This window comes from Mesoplodon bidens (genome assembly GCF_964165515.1).
Source record: "Mesoplodon bidens genome assembly, chromosome: 2".
In the NCBI taxonomy this organism is placed as follows: Eukaryota; Metazoa; Chordata; class Mammalia; order Artiodactyla; family Ziphiidae; genus Mesoplodon; species Mesoplodon bidens.
Genome location: NC_138177.1, coordinates 157,883,570 through 157,905,150, shown reverse-complemented (window position 1 = coordinate 157,905,150; position 21,581 = coordinate 157,883,570). Strand labels below are relative to the sequence as shown.

The following is a 21,581-nucleotide window of genomic DNA, read 5'->3' as shown; positions in this document are numbered from 1 at the left end:
CAGCTCAGTGCTTTGTGACCACCTAGAGGGGTAGGATAGGGAGGGTGGGAGGGAGATGCAAGAGGGAAGATATGGGGATATATGTATATGTATAGCTGATTCATTTTGTTATACAGCAGAAACTAACACACCATTGTAAAGCAATTATACTCCAATAGGATGTTTAAAAAAAAAAAGAAGTCAGTGGCCAGCCTCCTTCCTCAACGTGGGAAGGAAGGCTGGCCTGGGCCAGAGCTGGAGCAGGTTCACGCTGGGTCCTCAGCTCTATCCACTCGGCTTGAACTAGAGGCTGAGGGCATGGGAGGGGGTCCTGCCTGTTTCCTGCAGGGCAGAGCTCTGATTGGGGAAAATGGCAGAAACATCCAACTCATTCCAAAGGGGCCTGTTGGCACCCTTTTTCTCAGGGCCTCATCCTCCTGGGCCCTAATCCTGCTTAGGACAGGAAATTGGAACCAGAGGGTGAAGGAGAGGAAGCCCCAGCAGACTAACCCCTGTAGTCAACACACACCCATCATATGGCTCTTATTAAGAAAAAGCAGGCGGTGGCCTTCATCCCCAAGCTTGTGTGCACCTTGTTCTGAGGGTAAACAAGAAGCTCTCTGCCTTGGGGATACTGGGGTTGCGGGTGGCAAGGATCCCTTACAATTTTGTCTGAGAAAATCAGCCCTCCCCCAGCAGTTGAAAGGAGAGAAAGGGAGGACTACTCATGTTTGCTGATTGCCCATCCTGCCTCGTGCCCGCCTGTGGCGGTCCCTAGGGGCCTGGGTGGCTGGCCTCATGATGGACAGAGCCAGAGCTGGTGCGGGCAGCCTGGGGGATGGAGATGAACGTGAAGAGCTGCCATCCTGCCCCAGACCCATGCCCCTACCCCTCACAAACCACCGTTCCCCGTGGCTGCAGCCTGAGCAGTGAAGGGGGGTCGGCACTTCCTGAGAGCCTGAAGGAGGGGCCACACGCCTGAACCTGCCAGGGACAGGCCTGATGCCACCGCCCCACTGCTAGGGTGGCAGTCCTGACAGGGTGTCCACTGGCTACCTCAATGGTCCCCCTCCTCTCCCTTCCCCTGGAGGGAAACAAAAACTCTTCAGGGGACCCACCGTCTTATGCTGGAGGTCCCGCCCGGGGCAGCCGGAAGAGCCCCAGCCAAGAACTGAGGGAGGCCCTGCCCCATTCCTTGAGCAGGGGCCGTCTGCGGGCAGGCCGGAAGGGCAGGGCTGTGAAGATGTCTGCCCGGGGGGAATGGGTGGGGGAATTCAGTCCCCTCTCAGCTCTGACTCACAGAGCAGCAGCATCCTTTGCCGCCCAGCACTCACAGGGGGCCAGGGGTCTCCACCAGCTGGGCAGAGTGTCCTGGGGCCCTGCCTGCAGGCCAGGCAGGGCAGGAGAGGGGGCACAACCCCGACGCTGCACAGACACTCGGGGGAGAGGAACGCAGGCCACCTTCTTCCAGAAACAACCTCAGCCTGCGCGGCGGGAGAAACCCAGTCAGTCTCCTCAGGCCGAGGCCACGGCCGCCTCTGTTCCCGCCTCTGTTCGGCCTTTGGTTTTTTCTTTAAATGGAGGTTCTTTGTAAGTGAGAAGGTCTCTCTGCCGCTAAAGAGGAGGAGGCCGGGGCAGCATGGGTTATGTGGGGCACAGCAAGAATCCTGAAAAGGAGGAGTGGATGTACTCGGTGGAATAGAGGCCATTGGCCTGGTCCGAGGGCATCTGCACCCAGACCTGGTCGTTTGGCCGCAGCTGGAGCACGGCCCCCCCAGACGCCTGGTCCAGGTAGCCCTTCTTGTACTCGTCATAGGTGTAGGTGGCTGGCACGTTGTTCTTGTACAGGGCCACCCACACGTTGGTGCCCTTGACGTGCACGTGGTAAGCAAAGTAGTAGACCCCGCCCACGGGGCAGGTGAAGATGCCGGTGGCCGGGTTGTAGCCACTGTGGCCATTGTAGAGGGTCCGGTCAAACTTCACAGGCATGCCTGAGGCAGGGAAGGGCGAGGTGAGCACAGCGGTGAAGGCGGGCGTGGTGTGGGCCGACAGCTCGCCCAGCCCAAACCGGGGCTTGGTCCCCTTGCCCAGCACAGCTCCCTGCACGCCGCCATTGGGCAGGTGCAGGCCGGCGATGCCAGTCTCATCGAAGGCCCCAGGGGCACCAGGGGGCCCGGGAGGTCCGGGAGGCCCAGGAGGGCCCGTGAGTCCTGGGGAACCTGGAACCCCAGGTGGCCCTGTAGGCCCAGCCATGCCAGGTTCCCCCACTTTCCCCTCTCCAGGGGGCCCCGGCAGGCCTGGTTCACCCTTCAGGCCTGGCAGACCCTGCGGCCCGATAGGGCCAGCCGGCCCCTGGAGTCCTGGGATTCCAGAAGGGCCCCTCAGGCCAGGCTGCCCAGGGAGCCCCAAGTCACCCTTCTGCCCCAGGGCTCCTGCCACCCCTGGTCCTCCAGGGCGGCCCGTGAAACCTGGCTCGCCTTTGGGCCCAGTCGGTCCAGGAGGTCCATGAGCCCCTGGAAGCCCCCTCTCTCCTGGGAGCCCAGGTTTCCCAGCCAGGCCACTAGGCCCCTGGTCACCCCGAATGCCAGGCACTCCTGGGGGTCCACCAGGCCCCGTCTCTCCCTTAGGCCCCAGGGGCCCACGTCGGCCAGGTAGCCCTGCAGACCCCGGAAGTCCAGGGGGGCCCCCAAGTCCCTGTGGTCCCTGTTCCCCTGGCTCCCCATCCTCACCTGGCTCGCCCCTATCCCCCAAGAGCCCCGGGACCCCAGCTGGGCCCCTGTCCCCCTTGGGACCTGGCAGCCCTGGCATCCCATAGCCAGTGGGGCCTATCAGGCCAGGAAGGCCCCGGGTGCCTGGCTCCCCTTTGGCCCCTGGTGGGCCCTGTGGCCCTGGCACCCCTGCTGGCCCTGGTACCCCCATACCATCCAGCCCAGGGGGCCCTTTGGGGCCCAAAGCTCCTGGCTCCCCCCTGGGTCCTGGTAGCCCAGGAGGCCCAGACTCACCCTTATCTCCAGGGGCCCCAGGAAACCCATCCAAACCTGGTTTGCCCAAGCCAGCTGGACCAGGGAGACCAGGGGGTCCGGGGGCACCCCCCTGGCCTGGGGCTCCAGGAAGCCCTGGTTGCCCCACTCCATTTTCGCCCTTGAGGCCTCGATCACCCGGGGGCCCAGGCTCTCCCTGGGGCCCTGGCTCCCCCCCAAATCCTGGGGGCCCTGGCACCCCCTGGGGGCCTGGTTTTCCAGGGACAGCAATGCCTGAGGGCCCAGGTAGGCCAGGGGGCCCTGGGGGACCCCGGAGGCCCTGGTCCCCTCGTATCCCTGGCTCCCCCCGAAGCCCCGGCTGCCCTGGTGGGCCAACCTTGCCTGGAATCCCTGGGGGACCAGCCTTGCCCATCCGGGAGAAGCCAGGGGGGCCAGCGGGTCCAGGCTGCCCATGTAGCCCTGGTTTTCCAGTGCCTGGTTTTCCTGGGAAGCCAGGAGGGCCAGGGGGACCCCGCGGCCCGGGTTTTCCAGGCGGACCAGGCTCTCCTTTCAGGTCCATTGGCAACAGCGGTAGAGGCATTTCTGAGAGAGAAAGAGAGAGAAGGGACAGTCAGGGGCCTGGACAGTGGGGACAGGGGACCCATCTTCCCACTCCCCATACCAGCATGTGGTGCAACTTGAGGGGACAAGTTTCTGTATCTGTTCATGAAGACCAGGCCCGGTCCCCCCCTCCCTGCTTTCATGGAAGATGGAATTTAGGAGGTTCCGTGGGCACCTTGGGAACGGCAGGGTATCCACACCCAGGGCTCTTAGCACCCAACCCACCCAGACTAGGCCTTCCCTAAGAGCTTCTCATCCCTGCCTGACCGGGGTGGAGTGGCCACCAGGTGGCACCAGCATCCCTCCTTAGAGCCAATCGGAGCCGACCCGCCCCCCCAACTTCCCCACAAACCTTCCCGCCCCTCCCTCTACCTAAAGACCATCTCCGCCAGCCAGCGGCACCCCACTTCCCCACCCCACTTCTGCACCCGCCCCGGACCACCATCAGGAAGAAAGTGGAGATGGGAAAGTCTTTGGTGGGGATTGAGGGGCTGTGGCCGGAGGCGGGGGCGCCTGGGAAGAGCTGGTGGAGGTCGGGAGGCAGGGAGTTGGGGGTCAGGACTGTCCGAGGCGGGGCGGGGCGGGGAAGGTGCTCACCCAGGTATTGGCCCTTGCCCTCGCGGAAGGGCGGCCCCACGGGTCCTTTGTGCATGGGCTGCACGTACTGCACCGGCGGGTAGCCCGCTGCCCCGGCGGCTCCACCGCTGGCGGCCGCCCTCAGCCCGCACCCCAGCACCAGCAACAGCAGCAGCAGAGGTGGCGGCGGCAGCGAAGACAGGGACGTCAGAGCGCCCCGCATGGCGTCCTTGGGCTTGCTGCAGAGAGGAACGAGAGGGGCCATCAAGCCAGCCCATGGGTACTTTGGCACCAGGCCCAGGGACTCACAAAAAGATCAGAATTTAGATATTATTCACAAGCAATTCTCAAAGTCTCAGAGTCTGCAGAAGTTACTAAACCTCTCCTAATCCTGCCCATAGCTCTCTATCACCGCCCCCCCAAGTCTACCAAGGACCCCTCCCTGGACAACGGCCTCCCCCTAACTATTCACTTGGCAGCTAGATGCCCTTCCAGAGCATCTCTAACACTGGCACAGCTCTGCCAGAAACTGTTTGATGATTACACCCACTACCATGTGCTGGGCTGGCTCGAGCCAGGGGCTAAGCTCTCTAGAGATGGAAGCTCACTTAATCCTCCTAACACTTTAACGAGGTACTGTTATTGTCATTCCCATTTTCCAGATGACAAAACTAACGCAGAGGTCTCTAGGAAGCAGACTGGGATTTTTTTTTTTTTTTTTGGTTGCACTGGGGCTTAGTTGCAGCAGGCAGGCTCCTTAGTTGTGGCATGAGAACTCTTAGTTGCGGCATGCATGTGGGATCTAGTTCCCTGACCAGGGATCGAACCCAGGCCCCCTGCATCAGGAGCATGGATTCTTTTTTTTTTTAACATATAAATTCATTCATTTGTTTATTATTTTTGGCTGTGTTGGGTCTTTGTTGCTGCGCGCAGGCTTTTCTCTAGTTGCGGCGAGCAGGGGCTACTCTTTGTTGTGGTGCGCAGGCTTCTCATTGCGGTGGCTTCTCTTGTTTTGGAGCGTGGGCTCTAGGCACGGGGGCTTCAGTAGTTGTGGCTCGCGGGCTCTAGAGTGAAGGCTCAGTAGTTGTGGCGTACGGGCTTAGTTGCTCTGCGGCATGTGGGATCTCCCGGACCAGGGCTCAAACCCATGCCCCCTGCACTGGCAGGCGGATTCTCAGCCACTGTGCCACCAGGGAAGCCCTGGGAGCATGGGATCTTAACCACTGTGACACCAGGGAAGTCCCAGAACTGGGATTTGACTAAGGTCTCTCTGACCTCACATAATGTCGATGCCCTTCTGGGGCTCCCCACTGCCTTCAGGATCAAGTTCTTTGTGGGAATTCCCTGGCGGTCCAGTGGCTAGGACTCCATGCTCTCACTGCCAGGGGTCCAGGTTCAGTCCCTGGTCGGGGAACTAAACTCCCGCAAGCCGTGTGGCCAAAAATCAATTGATTTAAAAAAAAAAAGAAGGGGCTTCCCTGGTGGCACAGTGGTTAAGAATCTGCCTGCCAGTGCAGGGGACATGGGTTCGAGCCCTGGTCCAGGAGATCCCACATGCAGTGGGATCTAAGCCTGTGCGCCACAGCTACTGAGCCTGCGTTCTAGAGCCCGTGTGCCACAACTAGTGAAGCCTGCGCACCTGGAGCCTGTGCTCCGCAGCAAGAGAAGCCGCCACAATGAGGAGCCTGCACACAGCAACAAAGAGTAGCCCCCACTCGCCGCAACTAGAGAAAAGCCTGTGCGCAGCAACCAAGACCCAATGCAGACAAAAATTTTTAAAAAGTCCTTGGTGCCCAGCATGGCATTCAGGCCTTTTAAATCTAATCACCTAGTGGGTGCCTGTGTCTCCAACCCTATCACCTGCCACCCCTTTCTCTGCCTCTCCCCTCCCCCATACCTTTGCCCCAGACACCAGGCAGCCTCACACTTCTGGGCCTTTGTACCTGCGAGTTCTCTGCCTGCAGTGTTCTTCCTCTCTCCAACTCGTCCTTCACGGCCCAGGGAAGCTGTCATCCCTTCCTCTATAGAGTTAACCCCTCACTCCTGGGTCCTGATCTAGCCCTGTCACAGCATTTAGCTCAGCTCTGAGAACAAGGCCTGGGTTGGGAAGAAGCACAGGCTCCAGATTTGGATGGCCACCCTGAGTCCTCCGCTCACCAGCTGGGGAAGCCTGGGCAAGAGGTTTCCACTCTGTGAACCTCAGTTTCCTCATCTGTAAAATGGAATAACACGTCCACACAAAAACGTGTACATGAATGTTCATGGTGACATTATTCATAACAGCCACAAAGTAGAAACAACACAGATGTGCATCCCCTGATGAATGGATAGTGTGGTATATCCATACAACGGACTATCATTCAGCAATAAAAAGACGGGAAATACTGATAAATGCTACAATACAGATGAATCTTGAAAACATTATACCAAGTAAAGAAGCCAGTCACAAAATCATATTATCTAATTCTATTTGTATGTTCAGAATAGGTAAATTTATAGAGACAGAAAGTAGATAGATGAGTAGTTGCCTAGGGCCGGGGGGAGTGGAAATGGGGAGTGATTGCTAATGGGCACAGGGCTTCTATTAGGGGTGATGAAAATGTTCTAAATTGCTTGCTGTGATGGTTGCACAATTCTGTGAATACCTTAAAAAAAACATTGATTCGTACACTTCAATGAATCAATTGTATGCTATGTGAATTGCATCTCAATAAAGTTCTTTTTCTTGTTTTTCTTTGGTTTTGTTTTGTTTTTGTTTTTGCGGTACACAGGCCTCTCACTGCTGTGGCCTCTCCCGTTGCGGAGCACAGGCTCCGGACGCACAGGCTCAGCGGCCATGGCTCACGGGCCCAGCCACTCCACGGCACGTGGGATCCTCCCGGACCGGGGCACAAACCCGTGTCCCCTGCATCGGCAGGTGGACTCTCAACCACTGCGCCACCAGGGGAGCCCTCAATAAAGTTCTTTTTTTAAAAAGCTAGGCTAGGGAATTTCCTAGTGGTCCAGTGGTTAGGACTCTGCGCTTCCACTGCTGGGGGCCTGGGTTTGGTCTCTGGTCGCGGCCAAAAATATAAAATAAAACAAATTAAAAAAAAAATTTTTTTTAAAGCTAGGCTAACAACCTGCTTCTCAAGGCTGCTGTGATGATTAGAGGTATCACAGTGCCTCACGGCAAGCACCCATCAATATCTCCACAGTGGACTAGCCTGGCATTTCACACACCCCAGGAAAGTCTCACTTGCCCTGGCATCCCTGCTCCGGGCTCTCCTCACCCCACCCAGGGGCCTCTCCACACCTGCATCTGGCCGCAGGAGGGAGTGCGGGTGCGTTGTGCACACCCAGGGATGCATGTGGGGCTGAGTCTGGAGCTGCAGTGCGGTGTTCCTCCAAACTCAGTATCACTCAGGGCTTTGCAGGAACGAACGCGGGGGTCCGGAGAAGGTCGGTGAAGCTGCCAACCCAGCTCTGCCATCAACCTCCCTGTAACCCTGGGCAGGTCGTTCAGCCTCCCTCAGCCCCAGCATAATAGTAACACCTGCCACCTAAGGGCTCCCCACGTGCCAGGCAGGGCTTCACCAGCTTCACATCACTAATCCTCTTAATGATCCCCCCACCAGCTCATACAATTATAATCCCCTATTTTATAGACGTAGAAACAGAAGCTTAGACTAAGAATCTTGCCCAGAACACCTTCCCTCAACACAGGCCACCTGCTCTATCTGCACCATGATTGGTGCTGGGCCTCGTGAGGCCACACGGTGTAGGCCTGGCACTCAGCTACTGCTGACGGAAGCTCTGGCCACGCACTGCCCTAACGTTTCTTTGACGTTCTATCCACGTGCAGCCCTGCGAGGCTTGTCGGCCCTGTTTTACAGATGAGGAAACCGAGGTGCAGTCGGAGCCTAAACCCAGGCACTCTGACTCTTGAGCCCCAATCCCTAACCACCACACCGTGTGGCCTCTCCGGAGCGGGACAAGGGCCCTCCTGCACTTGCCACCTGAGCTGCGGGGCTATTAGGGTGGGGGTGGTGCTCACACATCACAGAGCCAGAATGTTCTGCCTGGTAGGGGGGCAGAGGGTTGGGGGAGCAGGTGGAGGGGCAGAGCTTGCCGCAGGAAGCAGGGGGAGGGGAGTGAGCAGTTCTGGCCTGGGTGGGCCAGAGGCCAAGGTCATGGCACCCCCACAGGAGGACTCAAGAGAGCCCTGGCTCTGGGGAGCCCTGGTCCCCTTCCCATGCTGAGTTGAGGCCTCACTAGGCGTGGGGGGTGATGGAGGGTGCAGGCAACCTCAGGCTCAGCTGGGAGGGTGTCTAGGGTGGGGAGAACTGTGGAGGAGCACAGGCAGGCCGGGCGCCAGAGGAAGAGCCCCCAGTCCACTCAGGAGCCCGGGCAGGGGCAGGGCCCCTTGCCAGAGGCCCACTTTTCTTTCCTCCTTGGCAAGGTGGATCTCCAGGAAGCATCCCCACCCTACACCCTGTGGCTCCCTGAACTTGCCCCATCCCAGCACCGACAGCATCATGGTGGTGGGGCAGATCTGCTGCAGGACCCCAGAGCAGGTGTTTCCTCTGGAGGGAGGGGTGTCTGAGTGAGGATGACAGCTCACACCTCTGGTTGGGCACCGCCTAAGTGCTGCATATTCTGCATTTGATTTAATTCCCACAAGGTCCCTGGGAAAAAGGAACTGTTGTGCTTTTTCTTTCTATAGATGAGGAGTCTGAGGCTCGGACAAGTACAGTGATGCGCCCACTGGCTACAGCTGGCAGCCGGGATCTGAGCGGAGGTCTGTTAAGAACCTGAGCTCTTAACCGCTGGGACAGACAGCCATGGGGGAGGGAGTGGGGGAGAGTGCGCCAGAGAGCACAAGCTAGACAGAGAGAGAAGCAAACTGAGAAAGAGAGCCTCTCTTCCAGCTCCAAGCTGCCTGTGGGTTTGAGGAGGGAAAACTTACTCTAGCTCTTAGAGGGGAGGCGGCTATGCCACTCCAGGTGGGGGGCTTGGCCAGAGAAGGGGCTGAGAATTGATGGCCCTGGAATGGTGCGACGTGGCAGCCCAGGTGGGAGGGACTGCCCCCCAACGCCGGCCACCGTCAGAGCCAAGGGTGCCTGGGCGCCCCTGAGCCCCTGCTCACTGCCACCCCTCCCCCCGCCACTGCAGGCTCCCCAGGCTCTCTGGCCTCTGTACGTTCGTTTCACCCTACTGCTTCGCCACCTCCTAACTCCTACTCATTCTTGGACATCCTGGAAGCCTACTGGATGCCTCCCCCGGGCTCCTCTGACACCTGCAGGTCTCCCTCACAGCTCTTGTTTCCCTCTTTGGCTCTCCTGCTCTCTCCCCGCCACATTCCCCCGACTCCATGCCCAGCACAGGACTTGGATGGCACACAGAGATGCTCCATAAATGTTTGATGAGCTCAATTTGCTGTCAGATTTAATGATCACACCAATAACTCACTCCAGGAAGCATCCAGGACTTTGCACAGATACATGTCACACGGCCCTGGGAGCCCCCTCCCTAGGCCAGATGGGCTTATCTGTTGGCTAGAATGGAAACAGGTGGGACATTCCCGTGGCCTCAATCAAGGATCTTCAGCTAAGAACTGCCTGCACAGGGAATAGAGGCACACAGGGAGGAACAGCTGATCCATTTGCTTGCTCCTGGCCTCCCTGTGAGGAATGGCAGCCAAGCAGGGGTGTCAGGGGTTGGCGGAGGGCCCTGAGGCTCAAGCCTGGCTCTGCTGTGTGACCTTGGGCAGTCCATCACCCTCTCTGGTGACCTCTTAGGAAGGAAGGCAGGAGCCAGGGCAGCTGGGAAGGGGCTGGGCTGGCAGGGGCAGGAGATGGGATGCAAAAGGAGACGGTAATTCAAGGGATGGAGCGGTGGCGGCAGCAGGGTAGACGCGGTGTTTGGACAGCTGCAAGTCCTTAGCGGGGATTTCCCCCCTTTTCAACAAATCCCCGTAAAACAGCATTTTGTCCAAGTCAGCGTTTTGTGGCAGCCTGGGCCTCCTCCAGCGGCGGCCGAGGAGGTTGGCTGGGAGTGGGTAGTGCTCCAGGGTCTTTCAGACCAATTGAGAGGGGAGGGGAATGGACCCCAGTAGGAAGAAGCGCATGAATACAGACCCCTCTCTCCCTGGACAGGGCTTTGGGAGGGGAAGGGGCATCAGCAACAGTGACCCCTCCCCACCAGTCCCCTCTCAAAGGGTCCTGTCCCAGGGGGCGACCAGCAGAGGGGGCCCAGGTGATCCTATGGAATTTAAGGGCCTGCCCACTCCCCATCCCATTTCGCACGTGAGCTATCAGAGGTCCAGATAAAAAGGGGAGCCTGAGGGTGGGGCACAGGCTCCCAACAGACCGTGCAGGGGTGTGGCTAGCGTGGCCCTGGCGGCCCCCCCACCCCACCCCACCCCCGGTGGGTGGATGGAACGTGGCTCTGTGCAGGCTCCTGCTGCTCCAAGCCCCCCACCCCAGAAGGGCGGCTGCAGCTGAGGAAGCCTCGGGGAGCTCAGGCAGCCCGGGGCCTGGCCAAACCACAGGTATGTTATGAGACGCTTCCTGTTGTGGAGACATTTCTGCGGATCGGCTGCCCCACTTGCTCCCCCGGTGCCTCCTGCCTCCCCACTCGCCCAGCCTCGCTCTGTTCTCTCCCTGGGTCTCTGGCCCTGACTCATTTCTCTCTGTCTCTCTTTCTCTCTCCAACCCGGTCGCTGCCACTTCAACAGGTGAGCAGCATTTCTTGCTCAGGCTCTCCCTATCAGGGATCCAGCCCTGGGGGGGCCCTAAGGCCCTCTAGGTCCCGGCAGCCCCTGAACTGCCATTTCAGCAAAGCTACTTACCAGCTGGGTGATCTTGGGCAAGTGACTTAACCTCTCTGAACCTCGGTGTTCTCATCCGTGAAAGGGTTAACTGAGATGGTCTAAGCCATCAGCCCCTCCATGCTGCCTTGTCCTGTTACCCCGGTGGCCAGAAAGTCCTCCCTTCAGTCTAACCTCAGTTCCTCCTGCTGCAAAGCAACATCTCCTCCAACCCTTGAAAACCTCAGGTGACTTGCTGCCAAAGGCCAGCACCTTGTGAAGTTCCCTAAAGTCAAATTTCTGGCCTGCTAGGCCTTTTCCCTAACCACTCCTGAGATGACACCGACCAGGGGTCACACAGCCTGCTCAGGACAAGGATGCAGTTATGGATCCTGGAGAGGAGCAGACGAACTGCCTTCCTCCCTCACTGGGCACGATGCCCACCCCCACTGCTGAGCAGGGTGGCTCCAGACCTCTCCAGGGTTCCTGAGCCTCCCAGCCCCCCCACCTCTCTCTCAGCTTGCAGAGATCAGAGAGCCCTTTCCCGTCCCCCTCTCCTGAGTCTCAGATGAAGGGGGTCCTGTCTCCCACTCAAGGCCCTGGGCCCCTCCACACCTCTTCCTCTTCCTCGGGGACCCCTCACTCTCTGTGGATGCCTCCCCCAGTCTCCAGCCTCTGCATCCCACATCTACACAGGCCTCACCCCCGCCCCTGGCCGCCCTCATCTCTCTCCAGCCCTTCTCAGCCAAGCTTCTCAAAAGAACTGTCTCTACCCCTCACCCTCTCACCTCGTGTTTCCTTCTCCCCAGCACTGACTCCCGCCTTGTGACCCTGCTTTCCTCCTTCCTGGAAAGGCTCTTCCTCAGATTCTTCTCTGCTCCTCCCCTCTGCCCACTCTGCAGACCCAGGCTTGCCCCAAGGAGCTGGCTCACGCCTCTTCTCTTCTCTCTGGATGTTTCTCCTGCAGTTTCCAGCTCTCCCCAGCTCCCACAGTTCCAATCCCATCACCAAGGACTCCCACATCTGTTTCCAGCTACCTGTCTCCTGAGCCCCAGACTGCTGAGTCTGACTATGAGCTGGGCATGTTTGCCTGGCTGTCCCACACACACCTCCACCCAAACTGCTGTCACTACCTTCTCCCCTGTTACTTGCTTCTCCCCCACTCCCTGGTGCCCAGGCCAGATATCTGGACGTCACTTCTGACACTTCTGACCCTTCCTTCTACATGGAATCTCTCTAGCCTATAACATGCCTCAGCCCAAGTAGAAAAGGCTACCCCTCCTTCCAGCCAACTCAGGCCTTACTCGTTGCCTTTCCCGAGTGCCCTTGAACAGTAACCAACCTGCACAACTGTACATGACAGCCCTGTTCCTTTACCCTCAAACCCCCAATCCAGTCTTATGGACTCTGTCTCCTCTACTTCTGGGTATGTGACATGCCCACCTGTGTCCCTTCCTCTGTGTCTCTGTGTCGCTGAATCCAGATCCTCACCTGCCTGTGTATCTGAGGCATCTCCTGGTGTGTCTCTCTCCTCCTATCTCTGTGTCGCCATCCCATTTGTCCACCCACCTCTGTGACCCTGTCTTTCTCTGTTGTCTTTCTCCGTCCTCTCTTGTGCCTTGGACCTAGATCCTGTCAGAGTTCCAGGTTCTGAAATCTCTAGCTGTTGGTCACTTGATGGGAGCCTCTAGAAGGCCAGCACTTATGGCCTTAATGTTAACGTCAGGTCTGGGGCTGACCACCGTGGACGATCCACGAGCAGCCCCACAAGGTCTGGGTGGAGATTTGTGGGGCCCAGAGCCCATGAGCTGAGCTCACTGTCCTACAGGCCACTGGGACTCTGAACCCCTCAAATTTAAATGTGCAGGCGTGAGGACTGCTCCAAAGCCAAAGGGCTGCCTGGAATCTGGGAGCTGGCGGGGTGGAGGGAGATGATCAGGCTGGGACAAGGCTGCCTGGAGGACACCTTATCATCCAGGTTGATGGCAGGACAGGAGTGCTGCCCTCTTCACACCTTGTCTACCCAACCAGGCTTCAAGAGTCCTAACATCCCTCACCCCTGCAGGTGAGGCTCCCAGACCACAGGGGACCTCAATTTGCAAAGCAGCACTGGAGGGAGGTTTGAAGGACAGAGGAGAGTTCAACATACTCATAGGGGCAAGTGATGGTGGAATATTCCAAACTGACAGCAGAGCAAAAATCTCGTCAAGGAAGACTGAGGGGCTTCTGAGGTGGGCAGCATCTAAGAGGCAGAGAACCTGTGGCTCTGAAACTTGACAGCGAGAGAGATTGCCTGGAGATAAAAATAGGGCTTCATTGGCAGGGTTGTTGCAGCCTGGGTGAGGGCCATGGACTCACCCTTAGGGAAATCACCCATGTTCAGGGAGTGAGAGGAGCCCACTGTACCCTGAGCCCCAGCATCCTGAATCCAAACAACCCAAACTTTTCGATGTTTCCCTGTACCCACCTGCCTGCCTTTGCCTGAATTGCTCTTTCTATCTTTCTCCTCCAGGCAAACATGTTATTCCTCATTTAAGACCCAGCTCAAATGCTGCCTCCTCCAAGCGGCCTTCCGTGCCTCTCTCAGGCAGAAGAGCTCCTCCTCCAGGGCATGTCTTCCCCCAACCCCACCCCATCCCCAGCTGGGGCTCAGCACACTGGCACTCTGCAGTCTGCAGCCTGTGTGCTCCAGCTCCTGGCCTCTGACAACGCCACCTCCCACCTCCAGACAAGCCTGCAAGATGGCTTCTCATAGGGTCCCTTTTTCTTTGTGGCTCTTCCAGGGTCCTTCTCAGCTCTGGGCTGGAGGGGGCTTGTGCTGAACCTCCCTCCCTGCAGGTAACTAGGTTTACCTCCCAGACCCCCAGCCTCTGCCCATCTCTGAGGCTAGCCACCCCACTACCACCCTGGGGAGGAGCTTCTTGCGGGGCAACAAAGCATCCAGGGAGGTAGGGACAGCCAGGTGGGGGGCCCAGCAGTGGACAGGACCCAGGGCAACAATGTATCCTCATGCAGGTGGCCAGGGGACCGGCCCTTGCTCGCCGGGGGCTCAGGCCTCAGCTGGTGCCATTGCTCATTTCCAAGAAGGGGCCTTGAGCTTCTGATCGAGACCGGACATGGGTGGGCCACCAAACCCAGGCACCCCCAGGCCCCAGGCCGAGCCAGGCGGGGCTTTTTCAGCCGCCAGTCCCCCCCCGCCCCCCCCCCACCGCCTTCTGTTTCGCATTTGCAGCCTTTTCCGGAGCGCCACCCGCCGCCCGCCGCCCGCTGCCTCCCGACGCCTGCCAAGATTCCTGGGCCTTCTCGGCTTCCCCGCGCGGTGGCGGCAGCTTCGGCATTGGCAGGAGGGGCTGAGCTGGGCAGGGAGGGGGCCCGGCGGGAGCGCGGCCAGGCCACTGCACCCGGGCAGGCCAAGCAAACACGGCCACGCCAAGGAGCCGGGCGAAATAGTTCACAAATGAGAAAAAGCTGCTTCCAAGTTGGGCCGGAGGGAGCTGAGGTCACCTGCCCGCTAGGCCACCCCAAGCCTGGGAGGGGCATCTGCTGCAGCTGGAGGGAGCAAGGGTAGATAGCGGCAAGCACAGGCCTCATCCAGCTGGGGATATCAGAGAGCCCTGCCCCCAAATCTAGCTTACCTTTCAGGTTGGAGGGGCCTCTGAAGGTGCCAGCAGAGACAAGGCCTGAGAGTAAAAGAGGGAGACAGTGAGGAAGATGCCAGGAGCTGGCGAAGCCTCCTGCCCTAACTCACAGCCACCCCAGCGCCTTCCATGGGTTTTTTACCAGGAGCCCCTGCTGGAACATTGGCCCCCAACCTCAGTCTCCTCTCAGGGAGCCAGGCCGCCCCCACAAACTCCCTTCATTCATTCTATGCACTTAGCAATGCCCATGGGGGACCTGGCCCTGGATTGATGGAGTTCCTCCTGTCCTAGGGCCCAGGCTGAGGAAGCCCCTTCTGTGGGCCAGGGTCCATACCGGAGAAGTCCCTACACTCTGTCAGGCCCTAAGCTGGGGTGGCCCCTACTACAGACTAGGGGGAAGCTTGTACTAGGTAGGGGACCTGAGGCTAGGCCTTGGGACAAAGAAATGGTTCAGCCCCATGCCCTGCCCTGAATTAGATGGAGGCATCAGACAAGTGGCCATCACACAATTGACTAAGGTCTCCGGGCGGTGGGAGTACAGAGCAGGAAATATTGCCCTCCCTTGAGTTTCCCTGGAAGACTTCGTGAAGGAAAGGACATTAAGGCTGGATCCTGAAGGGTGAGTCGGAGTCTGACAGGCAGACAAAGTAAGAAAAGGAATTTCAGACAGTAGGAAGCTGCTTGGCAGATACAGGGAAGGTCCAGAAGTGCTGTGGGGCTGAGAGGACAAGCAGGAACTGAGAAGCCTCGGGCAATTTAGTGAGGAGCCTTAAATGCTATGCTTGTATATCTCTGGAAGGCAATGGGGAGCCATGGAGGGTTGTTGAGCAGGGGGAGATGATGCGGTCACAGCCCTTGATGGCCAGGTCCCCATTTCTGGCTCAACCATGATGCCTGGCTATCATAAGCCCTAGTCCAGGCCACACAGCAGAGCTGGGACCGTAGTCCAAGCCCAGATATGAATCCTGGGTGGATGGGGAGGGGACGCCTAGCCAGCCCACCTGGCAGGGAGGCCTGCCGGCTGCGTCACTCTCTCCCCCAGTTGCTTGCTCGCCTCTGCCCGCTCCCATGGAAACTCTGACATCCCAGCCCTCTCTCTGCACAAGCAGCCAGATGCCGAAGCCAGCAGCTCCTAAGCCTTCTCTCCAGCTCAGCTGAGCCCTGCCTCCATCCACGCCCCTCTGACACCATGACCCCAGAGGTGGGTCATGAGGCTACTCTCTCTGAGGGCCCAGACTGGCTGCTGGAGCTTGGGTGGGAGGTCCTCACTGGCCATCTTGACCTCAGCTTGTCTGGCCCCAGCCCACACCCTCACCATGAGGCTCAGGGAGGGGAAGTGACTTATGTTGGATCTGGGCTTTTGAAAGATGAACATGGATTTAACTGGGTGGTGGTGAGGAGAGGTGATCAGTCCAGGCTAAGGGAATACCATGTGTGAGGGTATGGAGATGTGAATGCCCTGAACATAATTAGAATAAATAAACGAACTAACTAATCATAGCTAACATTTATTGTATACCTACTATGTGCCAGGCACGGTTCTGGGCTCTTCTCATGAATTATCTCATTTAATCCTCATACCAACCCAGTGAAGTAGGTTCTTCATCTTTCCTTTTTACAGAGTGGGAAACCAAGGGACAGAGAGGTTAAGTAATTGGCCAAAGGTCACACAGCTCATGAGGGGTAGAGCCTAGGCTGTTGGTGCCAAAGCTTGGGCTCTTAACCTCTCCAAACACCGATGGTTTGAGATGAGAAGGGCTGGCTGGGGTCAGCCTGAGAAATGCCTTAAATATCAGAATCAAAGATCTCCAGAACAGGGACTTCCCTGGTGGTGCAGTGGTTAAGAATCCACCTGCCAGTGCAGGGGACATGGGTTCGATCCCAAGATTCCACATGCCGCAGAACAACTAAGCCCGTGCACCACAACTACTGAGCCTGCGCTCTAGAGCCTGTGATCCACAACTACTGAGCCCGCGTGGCACAGCTACTGAAGCCCACACGCCTAGAGCCCATGCTCCACAACAAGAGAAGCCACCGCAATGAGAAACCCGTGCACCGCAAAGAAAGTAGCCCCTGCTCGCTGCAACTAGAGAAAGCCCGCGCGTGGCAATGAAGACCCAATGCAGCCAAAAAAAAAAAAAAAAAAAAAGACCTCAAGCACAGCTTAAAGCTGGCTCCCCATCCCCTCCACCCATGTCAGCCCTTAATAATAATGGTCTCTAAAAATCCCAAGTACATTTTCTGCACCAGGCATAGCATTAGGCATGCTCCAGGCATTATTTTTTATCACGCTCTCCCATAACTCTATAAGGCGGGAACTGCTGTCCCATTTTTCGGAGGAGGAGCATTGAGGCTCAGAGAGGTGACATCCATTCTCCAAGGTGACAGGAAGCACCGGGGCTGGGATCTGAACCTTGGGGCTTGCACAGCCCCTAAATGGCCAAACCCCTGTATACTTGGGCTTCCTGGAGACCGCAGCCACGGTACTTCTCCCCACTTCTCCTCCACCCCCGCCTGTGCTGCCTCAACCCAGATGCCAGCACAGCTGGCAACAGAGTGAGCAGCTCCTATCACGGGCCTCAGGAGCCCACTCCAGGTGACCAAGGCTCCCGCGGTCCTACAAAATAGAAGGTGGGGTGGGTGAGTGTGCCAGGGCAGTGCCTGAGCCGACTTCAATGGGACTCTGTTCTTAACCTCCGCCCTCAGCTGCCTTCCCTAATCTCCTCCTGAGCTCCTCCCCTGGCGACATCTCCTCCTTGCACAGAGCCTGCCTCCAGCTAAATCCCAGGCCAGATGTGGGGGGGACAGTCTATACTCCCCTGGCCCCCACCAGCTTCGGCGAGTGCAGGCGCCCAAGGAGACTGGCCAGGACCCCAGGCCTGCTTCCCCATCCCAACTTTCCAACCTGACATGCTGATGGCCATGAGGTGAACAGCTGGCTCCTCCCAGAGGGGGGCTCATGGGAGAAGTCTCCATTTTCTGAGCCCCTACCATGAGCTGGCCCTCGGCTAAGAGTCTTGCCTAAAACATCATGACGGGTTAAGAACCACTCTGGAGCCCAGCTGCTTGCAGTCTTCTCCCAGCCCTGCCTCTTACCAGCAGCGACCTCAGTGGTCTGTGCCTCAGCTTCCTGGTCAATAACATGGGAGCAACTCCTACTTCGGAGAGCACTGGAGAGGATTAAACGCATTAATTTCATGTAGCTGACTTCAAGCAGCGCTTGGCATAAAGAACATTCGATATATGTTTACTATTATCATTATCATCATCACCATGACGCCTCCCAAAAGCCCTGGAGGTTAAATTATAAACCCTATTTTACAGATGAAGAAACAGAGGCTCAGAAAAAAGTCATTTGCCCAGGTTCACCAGCCAGCCAGTGGTGGACGATGTCAGTTTGGACTGAAGCTGAGTGAGTTCCTAGATAATGAGGACAGCCTTGCAGCTCTCTGGAGCTGAGGCAGTGTGTGTGTGTGTGTGTGCGCGTGCGTGTGCATGTGTGTGTGTGTGTGTGTGTGTCGGGTTGGGAGGGGTCCTCCACTCACCCCTGTCCTGCCTGACCTCCAGGGGCTCCTCTGCCCAAGCCCCTGCTGCCGCTGCAGGAGGGGGCTCTGCATTCCTGGCTAAGCAGCCGGATTTGCTGTGCTCCAGGAACTATGAAAAGAATGTTTGCCACGAGCTGAGCCTTGGTTGCCTGTCAGAGGGAGCATGGCCTGGAGGGCCCACACAGAGCTGTGTGGCGGCCAGGAGCCGCCACAGCGTGAGGGAAGGAGGCTAGACACAAGAGAGCTTCTGGTTAGTGAGTGCAGTGGATGCTGGATGGGGGTGGGGACCAGTCAACCTCCTGGGGTCTTTCAGGAGGGAGAAATGACCCCCACACACAGTCTACATTGGTCCTCCCCACAGGCTCCAAGGAGAGCCGGGGAGGCATTACTGGCCCATATCATGGATGGGACTATGGAGATCCAGGGAAAGCTCACAGCCAGTGGCAGAACTGGGACCCGTGGCCAGGACCCCTTGCTCCCAGAGGTTGCCAACCCTCACGGGACCCACCAGGACCACAGCGCATTCTGAGATACTAGAAAACACCATGCTAGCCCTCACTGTCCTGGCCACCCTCTGGACCTGACCTTCTCATGACTGCTTCTCCCCGTGTTCCCTGTCCCTCAAAAAAGTACCTTGTGTATGAAAATTCCTGGCACACTGTGGACAGATGCTCAACAATTAAATTTCCATTCCTTTCCCCACCAAACCAAGCCCTGTAGAGGGCAGTGACCCAGGAGGTCAGTGGGAAGAACATGAGTTGTACATCCTCACAGACCTGGGAGTGAATCCCAGCTTGGCACTCAGCAAGGGGACACTTGGCCAGTTTATGGGCCTCTCTGAGCCTCCACTTCTACCTCTGTTAAATGGGCTACCGACCCTTGCCTTGCAGTAGTGTTACAAGGACTAAATGAGATACGCAAACACAGGCCCTGATACACAGTAGGTGCCCAATAAACTCTTATTGTTACCCTCCCCCAGGGGGACAGAAATAATTGAAATTAGAGAACCTCAGATGACAAGGTTCCCTCCATCCCAGGTTCCTGATGGCCCCTGCTAGGGGAGGGCGGCCTCTGAGAGGAAGGGAAGCCTGAGCCCAGGGTCCTGTCCTCAGGTCTCAGTTCTGCCACTGGCTGCTATGTGACCTGAGGCAGCTTCCTCTCTGAGTCTCCATAATCCCATCTAGGAGATGAACCAGCAGTGCTGGCATGGCTCTCTCCAAGAGGCAGTAACCCTCTGCCACCCACTTCTTCTGTCCTCCAAGAGCCAGAAATCTCAGCCTGCATGGGGACGGTCACTTCTCAATTCAGAACTTTCCAAGAATCTGAATGGAAGCAGGGCCAGGCCCTCCCCATTCCCTTCCCAGGATCCAACCAGAGAGGTGTAACAGACTCTGATCAGAAGTCTGGGTGAAAGTTCTTGGCACTGCACCCTGATCATGTGTGACCTCAGACCACTCCTCACCTCTCTGCAGGCAAAAGGACCCTGGAGAAAAGTATTAGCATTCCCATTTTATAGATGAGGACACTGAGGCACAGAGATGGCAAGTCCCTTACCCAGAGTCATGCAGAAAGTAACCCCAGTATGTCTGACTCCCAAGGTCAGGATCTGCTGTCTACACCCCGCCACCATAGAACAGAGCAGGCCTGGAATTCCCTTTCTGGGACTGTGACTTCCTTAACTGATGTCTGGGCACACGTGTGCACACATATGGCCTCACACACCCTCTTTGGCTTCTAAACATACATACCCAGGTCTCCCAGACACTAAACTAGCCCCAAGACCCATGGCCACACTCGACACTCAGCCCCCTGCACCTAAGCATACCAGACCCTGGTGTTCAAACCCACATCTCCCCTTGACCTGACTTCTCTGGGGTCAGACCACGGCCACCCAGTACAAGGCTCCTGGCCCGCCCTCTCCTATCCCCACAGCCAAGCATCACTAAGGACTGTCCAATCTCTCTCCTTACTCCTCTCCATCTATACCTGCCTCCCATCCCCATGGCAACCACCCACCTCAGCCCCCATCACCTTCCTCCTCAAACTCTGCGCAGCCTCCTAAGTGGTCTCCTTGACTGTAAGATTCCTCTTCATCCTTTCCCCCCAGAGCAACCAGAGTGATTCCCAGTTTGCACCACTCTGCAGCTCACGCCCTTTCTCTGACAAGGCCCTAGGAAATCTGACCTCAAAGTAGTTGTTGGTCCCTCCCCCTCAGTCTCTCACTGTGTAGTCACCGTCCCCTGAGAGAACTCTGCAGCTTCCCACCTCCACACCTTCGCACACGCTGTGTCTTCTGACTGGAATGCCCTCATTTACCTTTACCACGCCCTGCACCTGTCAAAGTTCTCCCTGAAAACCGCAGCCAGAGTCACCTCTTTGCTGCTTCCCCTGGCTCCTCCCACACACACTTCGGCTTGTAAGGTTCCTCCCCTTCATGTAGCTCCACGGGCACCCTGAGAGACAGCTGCACCCCGTATGAGAGGCCACTGTGCCTCTGGTTTTTCCACCCCGGCTCTGTAAGTGCCTCAGGCCACTGATGGGACTGGCTCATCTGAGGCCCCACTTTCCTACAAGGGGAGCCCCATGCGTGCCACTGGGGGGCCTGGAGTGGGCTGGGGGACTAGCAGGGCAACCAACCTTTGGTCTGGCCCAGACCGGAGCAGGGGGGGAGTTGCGGTGCTCAGGCTGACAGCCCTGTTTGATATCTTCACCTCCCTTTTTCTTTCCCCTTCCTCTGAGCCAAAGAGTGGAAACATTTTCACTGTGGTGGACAGAGTGAAACTGGAGAGAGAGACCCTGGTGAGTGTGAGTGTGTGTGTGTTGTCCTGTCTGAGTATGTCTGGCTGGGCCACGTAGGGCCTGCCATGTGTCTGTAGGAGTTTGTGTGTGTGTGTGTGGTGTGTGTGTGTGTGTGTGCGCGCGCGTTGTGCATGTGCATGCTCTGTCTGTTGTTTCAGCATCTGTGGTGGTATGTGTTTCAACAGAGCGTGTTCTGGTTGGTGTATGACTGTGTATGACTGTCAGTGGGAGGGAGTGTAGCTATGCAGCTGTGCGTGACTCTGTCTGTGGTGCGTCCTCATTATCGTTTTGGGGTGATTGTGTGTCCAAGGGTCTATCGGTGTTCACCAGCCCAGTGAGAGGCCAGTGGGGACATCTATGCCCTGACTGAGACCACCAACTCCCAGTGCAAGGTTGCTGCCCCCCCACACCTCCTCTTCTGGGCTCTAGAATGGGCTCCCTGAAGGCCCCCCATCTACTCAGACCAGTGAGGGTCAGTCCCCAGAGAGGAACCCCAGACTGCCTGACCCTCCAGCCATCCCAGCTCCACAGCCCCCAGATCTTCCAAACACCCAAGGCAGCTCCCTAGGAGGTTGCCTTCACTAAGGGCACTCCAAGGAGGGGATGGACCCTGCCACCCGACAAGGGCACAGGCCTTAGCAAGAGACGCTGAAGGTAGACAGGAGGAAGGACT

At 57.7% G+C, this 21,581-nt stretch overlaps 1 protein-coding gene across 1 annotated transcript; it reads right to left on the bottom strand.

Annotated features, from left to right (window-relative positions):
- Positions 1–233: 233 nt before the first annotated feature.
- COL8A2 (collagen type VIII alpha 2 chain) lies at positions 234–4,374 on the bottom strand. Its single transcript, XM_081224562.1, has 2 exons — positions 4,158–4,374; positions 234–3,542 (listed from the first exon to the last, which is right to left on the bottom strand). Exons 1-2 carry the CDS (start codon positions 4,357–4,359, stop codon positions 1,624–1,626), a joined length of 2,121 nt encoding a protein of 706 aa, XP_081080688.1. The 5' UTR covers positions 4,360–4,374; the 3' UTR covers positions 234–1,623.
- Between the last annotated feature and the right edge of the window lie 17,207 nt (positions 4,375–21,581).